The 8,709-nt window shown below is 39.3% G+C and overlaps 1 protein-coding gene across 1 annotated transcript in view; it reads left to right on the forward strand.

Moving 5' to 3' along the window:
* The window catches only part of MYO5A (myosin VA), a 194,827-nt gene that overhangs the window by 95,097 nt on the left and 91,021 nt on the right, over positions 1 to 8,709 (forward strand). The window contains exons 15-16 of the mRNA XM_042783688.1: positions 5,393 to 5,554; positions 6,444 to 6,541. Of these exons, the coding sequence (XP_042639622.1) occupies positions 5,393 to 5,554; positions 6,444 to 6,541 (260 nt within the window). The remainder of the gene's footprint in view (positions 1 to 5,392; positions 5,555 to 6,443; positions 6,542 to 8,709) is intronic.

Below are 8,709 nucleotides of genomic sequence, written 5' to 3' on the forward strand. Positions count from 1 at the left end.
AAAAAAAAAGAGGCAGAGCTGAAGCCCAAGGTCAAGGGGCTTTCAGCTAGCCCCTAGAGCCTGGCACTTTGAAGTTGGACTTTTAGCCTCCAAAACTGTGAGAGAATAAATCCTGGTTTGTTCCAAAATAAATAAATAAATAAATATTAAACTTTTGGTAAAATAATAACAATATTTATGTGAATTCTTTTAGATTGCTGACTGGTACTCTGTTTTTCTAGTTTATTATAAGGCAATCCTTTTTTACTTCAGTAGAATACATATGAACATTTTGATTCTTGTTTTCAGAACAAAACCTTTTACTTTCAATTATTTGAGTAATATAAGGATCATATAAAAACTAAAGAAGCTCTGGTAGTGCAATGGTTAAAGCATTTGGCTGTTAACCAAAAGATCAGCTACTCAAATCCACCAGTTGTTCTGTGGAAGAAAGATGAAGCAGTCTGCTTCCATAAAGATATAAAATGCAATGCAATGCAATGCAATGCAATGCAATGCCATGGAGTCGGATCTGACTCATATCAACCCCTCCTTGGGTTTCCGAGGCAGTATCACTACAGAAGTAGATTACCCAACCTTCCTTCTGCCTTGGAAACCCTATGTGGTGGGGTTCCGGTAAGATGGCAGAATAGACAGACAAACTACACAGACCCTCTTCAACAAGGGAAAAGGAACCAATTAACACAGATACAGAAGATAAATCCTGGAGCCCTGAGCTTTGAAAGGAAGGATATAGAAGTGGACTAAACTCCAACTAGAAGAACCTGCATGAAAACACCAAAAAAAGGAGACATACAGAGCTGCCGTCTGTCAGCAATCCTGACAGCACGGACAGCTTGGATATTGCCCAGTGGTGTTAGGACCTAAGAATTAGCCTAAAGATCAGCCCTACTAGCCAGTGGCTTCATGGAGGACTGCAATGGTGGGTGGTAAATAAAAGGGGAAGCAACGTAGAGGAAATGGGTTGAGCTGCGGACTTTTACCTGTCTGGAGGGTGCAGCCATTTTGAATGTTTACCAGCAGTTCAACCATTTTGGATATTTAAAGTGACAGCATTCTCCCAGATCCCAGGAACTTAAGAATAAACTCCATTTGCTGGGAACCACAAGGTCATTCAGGACACGAATGACTGGAAAGGTGTGGTATTCCCCTTGTTACTCTTAGACCACATACCCTCTTGGTGAACAAAGGTCTGACCATCCCTTACTCCCACCCACCTAATAGGCTGGCAGGAATTCCATCCCAGTCTGTATGCTCAGAGGGAGCCTTGGTGCCCCGCCCCTCCCCACCCAGATTTTTTGTCCTTTTTTTTTAGGTCTGATTTTTCTGTTTTAAAATTATTATTATTTGTCCTTTTAATTATTAGTCTTTGTTCTTCCCTTCCCCGGTTCTAGTTTTCAGCTTTTTCTCTCTTCCATGTTCCTGGTTCCCATTTTTTCCTTCTCATGGTTAACCCTGAGTCCTTGTTTTTCTTTTTGCATTTTTCACATTTTTTTCCTCATTATTCTCCTACTCTACCTTTTTTCTCTTATTGCCCTCTCCGCAGATATTGTGGGTTTTTTTTTTTTTTTCCTTGGTGATTATTCCTGTGTGTTTATGTGGTGTATTTTTTGTCCACTGGCTTTTACTTGTTTGATGGTTTTTCAGTTGTTGTTTTTGAGTGGGAAACAGCAACAGTGCCCATATGACACAACTACACCCACACATCCTGTAGCTCCACTTACTGAATGAGAGCCACCACTGCCTTTTCTACCAACTGGCCAATGATAAATGACCACCAAGAAGAACCTGATTCACCCTTAGCTGCTCTTCACAAACAGTTAACTGAGATCTAAATACAACAACATCACAATGTCTTGGTGACAATAGACCATCACGGTCCACACAAAGAAGCAAGATAAAGTGGTAGAAACAAGGGAGAAGGATACAGACCCAGAACACAGCCCTGAGGAAGAAGCACTGTTGGATCTCCCTGATAAGGAATTCAAAAGAATTATATTTCGGTATCTTCAAAGGATTGAGAGTCAGATCAAGAAAAACACTGACAAAATTAAGGAAAAACACAGTCAAAACCCTAGAATAATTTCAGAAGAAAATAAAAGAACAAAATGACAAAATAAATGAAAAATAAGAAATGATATGAAATCTGCAGATAGAAATCCAGAAGATTAGTACTAAATTGTCAGAAATAGATAACACATTGAAAGGACAAAGGAGTAGAATCAAATCAATGGAAGACAGAATTAATGAGATTGCAGACAAATACCTGAATACTTCTTTGGAAAGGAATCAATCAGAAAAAAAAGATCAAAACAAAATGAAGAAAGCCTAAGGCTCATGTGGGATACCATCAAAAAGAGTAACCTATGGGTAATTGCAATTCCAGAACAGGAACAGACAAAGAAAACCACTGAGAAAATTTTCCAAGATTTGTTGGAAGAGAACTTCCCAGATATGATGAAAAGATGAGAATATGTCCATTCAGGAAGTCCAATGAACCCCAAACAGGATAGACTCCAAAAGAAAATCACCAAGATACATTATCATCAATCTCATCAAAACCGAAGACGAAGAAAGAGTCCTAAAAGCAGTATGGGAAAAATGAAAAATTACTTACAAAGGATAACCAGTAAAAATAAGCTCTGATTTCTCAGCAGAAACCGTGCAAGCGAGAAGGCAATAGGATGGTATATATAAAACCCTGAAAGAGAAAAATTCCCAACTAAGAACTATATACCCAGCAGAATTGTCCCTCAAATATGATAGTGAAATTAGATTTCCAGATAAGCAAAAACTAAGGGAATTTGTTAAAACCAGACCAACCTTACAAGAAATACTAGAGGGAGTCCTTTGAACAGAGAACCAAAATAGCAAACAACAACCAACCATTAATACACAAGATGACATAACCCAGAAACCAACACAGCAATGGAAGTATGGAAGTAAAATAAGCTTACAAGATTGCAAACAGGGAACCAGAGACATCAATTGGCAAATGAGGACAACTACAAACCAAAAAGAGGGAAAAAATAGTTTAATTACAGGACTTCCAAATGGTGAGGAAGTCAAGAGAGTTGCAAGATAAAATGGACTATTCTCAACTCGGGAGAAAATTATAAATCACAGGGTAACCTCAAAGAAAAGTGATAAACCTTCACATCACAATACAAAAGAGGACAAGCACAAACATTTAGCAAATACTAAAACAATAGCAACAAAGGAAATCATTACACGGTTCGTAAAAATAATGAGCTCAGCACAGAAAATTATATGAAACAAAGAAACCAGCAACACCATGAAAAACCACGTAACAAAATGACAACTACCAGTTCATGCTTGCCAATAATTACACTGAATGTCAGTGGATTAAATGTACCACTTAAGAGGTGAAGAGTTGCAGACTGGGTAAGAAAACATAACCCATCAGTATTCTGTCTACAAGAGACACACCTTAGAGACAAAGACAAAAATAGACTAAAAATCAAAGGTTGGAAAAGATAAGCAAATGACAACCGTAAAAGAGCAGAAGTGACAATATTAATTTCTGATGAAATTGAGTTTAAGACAATAACCACCATACGAGACAAGGAAGGACATTATATAGTGATTAAAGGATCAATTGAACAAGAAGATATAACCATACTAAATATCTATGGATCCAATGAAAGCGCCCCAGAATACATAAATCAGACTTTAAAAGTTAAAACTCTTCAAGTTAAAACCCTTAAAGTTAACTTTAAGAGTTAAAAAGGCCAATAGATGACTCCACAATCATAGTGGGAGACTTTAATACACCACTTTTTTTTTTTTTTTAGTTGTGATTTGGGTAAGAGTTTACAGAGCAAATTCACTTTCCATACAGCAGCTCACATGCACTTTGTCTCATGACATTGACTGCAATTTCCCACAATGCAACAGTTCCTCTCCCACTTCCACCCCACAGTTACTTCTTCCCTGTGTCTTTCCCTCCCATGCACTCTTGCCTCCCAAGCTGTCTCTCTATGCATACACAGCCCTTCTATTCTCCTATGATTGTTCTCTCCAAGGAGTGTATCTAACTAATGTAAATGTTCACTTCATATGCCTGTCTTTTGTTTAGCTGGAAGCCACAGGAGTGGGTTCAGTTCCAGACCTGAAGGGCAGCTAGGGGCCATAGTCTCAGTGGTTCCATCAGACTCTATCAGACCAGAAAACCTGGTCTTTTTTTTAATGATTTTGAGTTTTGTTCCACGTTGTTCTCCCACTCTATCCAGGATCTCCTACAGAGATCCCCCTCTGAGTGGTTGACAGTGGTAGCTGGGCACCATCTAGTTCTTCTGGTCTCATAGTCATATATGCTGAGGATCACATGGTGTACCAGTCACTTGGACTAATTGTTTTCATGCATCTTTGGTTTTCTTTATTCTTCTTTGCTGTGGATGAGGAGAGATCCATTGTTGCCTCTAGATGGCTGCTTGCAAGCTTTTAAGATCCCAGTCACTACTTGCCAAAGTAGGATGTTTTTGTGTAGTATGTCATGCCAATTGAGCTTTATGTTCCCTGTGTCTATGGTTTCAAGCCCACAGGCCCAACTACTCGGTACCTCTGGTTAGCTGGCTGTGGCCAAGAACTGTCTACAACCTTGTCCCTTGTCAGCTCTACTGTATACCTGGGAATTCTTACAGAACATACCAATACACTTGTAGAAACATTGTCTGCCAACCCTATACCTGGTCTTGGGCACACTTCCCCCTGCATAGACATACCTAATAGTTTAGCCTGTCCACGCATCTACCCACCCATAGATCAATGCTTGTCTTCACTTACAACACAGTACTGTATGTACAGAAGGATTCATCTTTGTTGTCTGTACCTCCCACGCACCACTCTATGTCTTCCTCTTTGTCAATGCCACCGTCAACAGTATTTTTGAGTTAGTACTCAGTGTTTGAATTAGTGGGTAGACAAATGACACAGATGAATACCTGATAAATAACTTACAAACTTGGATTAGTGTTTTTCTCAACCAAGGGATAAAACATTTTATGTAACTGAGGTAATAAGATAACACTTTCCATTAATATTTTACTCATAAAATAATAATGATTCACAGCCAATAGTATGTTCAGAGTGGCCATTTCCTGTGCATTAGGATTTCATGCCTAGATATAGTAGTTCTGTTTTTCCCCAGATATGGATGTAAACTATTGTACTTTTCTACCTATATTTTTATTACCCTATCTCACCTTCCTCTCATATTTTTTGGCTTCTAACACAGATATTAATTATTCTGGAATGTAAATCTGAAGAGGGTATTAAAGGAAGGGAATCTAATTGATAATGTTTCTTCTCTGAAGGTTTACAGTGACATTGAAGTTTTAAGTGTAATTTCCTTTTACTGTTTCTGACTCAGTTTAAGATGCTACCAGAATTATTTCAAGATGATGAGAAGTCCATCAGTCCAACTTCAGCCACCTCTTCAGGGCGTACACTCCTCACCCGCACACCTGTAAAACCCACCAAAGGCAGGCCAGGCCAGGCGGCTAAAGAGCATAAGAAAACGGTGGGGCACCAGGTAAGCTCAGTGGAGTTGCTGTAGTGCTCCTTCCCCCTCTGGCTCTCTGAAGTCTTGGGCCTCCCGGGTGGGATCTTTAGATGAGGAGAAGCTAGAGCTTTCCATGTGAGAACTAGTAACACAGTCCACCCACACTTCTCTCAACCCAGCTTCAGACCTGTGACTCTACTTAAGTGTTTCCCAAAATGATTTTCTCTGTGTCTTTATTCTTCAAGTGCATATTGTCTTATCCAGACTGCTGCTGTCTTTGTTTTGTGTCTGGATTTGTACAGAGCATAAGCTCCTTCAGTGCAAGAATACTGCCCTCTCCTTTATTTGTGGTTTTGTGGTCAGGGGATGTAGGAAACATAATATACAAGCTTAGTGCCTGAATAGGACTTTGGACTGGAGGCTGAGCACCAATCACCTTGCTTACCAGTTTATTTGCCCAGTGTAGACAGGAAGCAAGGCCTCACACAGGACCACCACCCCCAGTCCAGATTCCATGTCCCTAATTATAACCCCACCACTGACTGTACTCTCCCATTCTGCACTCATTGCCTGTACTTCTTAAGTAACTGCTACTTTTTCAGAATCTTACAAAGATTCACACTCTATGGATTTAAGTGACCTTAATATTCTTAAAGCAAGGTGATATCTTTAATCAAAATTCTAATCCCCAACAGGAAACTATAGAGACTTTTAGTTAGGAGATTAAGCATCTAAGTAGTAGAACTCATGCCATTTTCACCTAAAGATCTATATCATTCCTGTTTAGTAAAAGCTCCTCTTTTGAAGAAAGATCAGGTTTATAGCAAATTCATTTTTATTCGTGCCGTAGGAAGAGAATATTAAATTGGTTTACTTCATCCTTGACTTTTGATACCCCTTTCTGCTTTTTTTCATGAAGTTCCGAAACTCGCTTCACTTGCTTATGGAGACCCTCAATGCCACTACTCCTCACTATGTACGCTGTATTAAGCCTAATGACTTCAAGTTCCCATTCACGTAAGTATTTCTCAGTGGCTGAATTAAAAAATAAAAGATCCGTATTTCATTAGGATTGTCAAAACAACATAAGGAAAAAATATTTGGGCAAATTTCTATGTCTTGTGGAGGGAAACTACTAGTTAATAGAATTGTTTCAATTTTTCTTACCTTTTGAAAATGAGAAAACATGTAAGCACTTGGCCTTCTCAGGATTTTAAAAGTTGAAGACAAAAAAGCATTCCTATTTCTATTTTATTAATTGGGCATTAGTTAAAACTAGAGCTTGAGGTGAGGTGGGTAGGATAAAGCTGCTTTAGCAAAGGCCTACTGTTATTTCAACTATTGATACCATCTGAGAGTGTTTACCTTTAACAACAGCTCTTCTTACTTCAGAAAGCATGTGTGAGGAGAGAACATTTTTAATGGAGACTGCTTTTTCAAAATAGAAATATTTACCTAATTTTAAAAGTAATACATGCTCATTGTAAAAAATAATTTTCAAGAAATGTAGACTGGTGTGGTAGGGAAGCTTGTCAACTTGGCTGGACCATGGTTTTGAGTGGCTTGGCAGCTGGATATGGTTATTCCTCATGATGAGATTGTGATCACCTCCATGGTGGAATCTGATGTGAGCAGCTAAGTAATTGAAGGGGAGTAACCTTGGGGGTGTGGCCTGCTTACAGTATATATGGAGAAGCTTTGGGAAGGATCTCTAGCTTTTGGACACATGTGGATCCTGCATTTGGCTGAGTCTTCATCTCCAGTTCCTGGACTTGAAGCAGTGGCCTGTTGTGTTGCCTATTGATCTTGGGCTTGTGCCATTTTACCTGCCAACCTTGGGTTTGTCAGCCTCAGTAGCCAGCGGCTGCATGAGTAAGGAGAGGTGTCCTCTAGTTCTAGTGGGCCTGAAACAAGAGGCAGAGCTGAATTCTAATGTCGAGGGGCCTTCATCCAGTCCCTAGAGCCGACACTCTGAATTCAGACTTCTGTGAAAGAATAAATTCATGTTTGTTAAGTCATCCACTTGTGGTATTTCTGTTATAGTAGCACTAGAGAACTAAGACAACTGCTATAAAATTAAATAAAAATGCATCTATAGTACCAGAGAAACTAGTTTTAACTTGCCTTGTTCTTTGAGTTATTCCAAAAATGCTATGATGAACATCTTTTTGGAAACATATTTGTGTATTTGTCTGATTATCTCCTCAGGACAATGTATTTCTAGAAATGGAATTTGTGGGTCAAAGGGCAGGCACACACACATGTGAGAGTACCCATTTCTCTATTGTTGTTGTTGTTAGATGCCATCAAGTTGGTTCCAACTTACAGTAGTCCTGTGTACCATGGAACAAAACACTGCCTAGTCCTGAGTCATCCTCACAATTATTGCTGTGTTGGAGCCCATTGTTGCAGCCATTGTGTTAACCCATTTCCTTGAGGGTCTTCCTCTTTTTTACTGACTCTCTGCTTTACCAAGCACTATGTCCTTTTCATTTTGGAGCTGTGGTAGCATAGTGCCTAAGGCACTTGACTGCTAACCAGAAGGGTGGTGGTTCAAACCCCCAGCCACTCCTTGGAAGGAAGGAATATCATCTACTTCGGTAGTGATACTGCCTCGGAAGCCCAAGGAGGCGTCGCTATGAGTCGGGGTCGACTCGACAGCACATAACAACAACAACATGTCCTTTTCCATGGATTGGTCCTTCCTAATAACATGTCCAAAGTATGTGAGATGAAGTCTTACCATACTTACTTCTAAGGCACATTCTATCTGTACTTCTTCTGAGACAGATTTGTTCATTCTTCAAGCAGTCCATGATATTCTTTGTCAATACCATAACTCAAAGGCATCATTTCTTCTTCGGTCTTCCTTATTCACTATCCAGTTTTCACATGCATATGAGGCAATTGAAAATACCAAGCCTTGGGTTAGGTGCCCTTAAGCCCTCGAAGGTAACATCTTTGTTTTTTAACACATTAAAGAGATCTTTTGCAGCAGATTTGCCCAATGCAATACATCGTTTGATTTCTTGACTGCTGCTTCCATGGGCATTGATTGTGGGTCCAAGTAAAATGAAATCCTTGACAGCTTTAATCTTTTTTCCATTTATCATGATGTTGCTAATTGGTCCAGTTGTGAGGTAATTTTTTTCTTTATGTTAAGATATGTTGTTGTTGTTGTTGTT

This window comes from Orycteropus afer, unplaced genomic scaffold, assembly GCF_000298275.1.
Source record: "Orycteropus afer afer isolate SDZICR_OR568_19922 unplaced genomic scaffold, OryAfe1.0 scaffold00026, whole genome shotgun sequence".
Lineage (NCBI taxonomy): Eukaryota > Metazoa > Chordata > Mammalia > Tubulidentata > Orycteropodidae > Orycteropus > Orycteropus afer.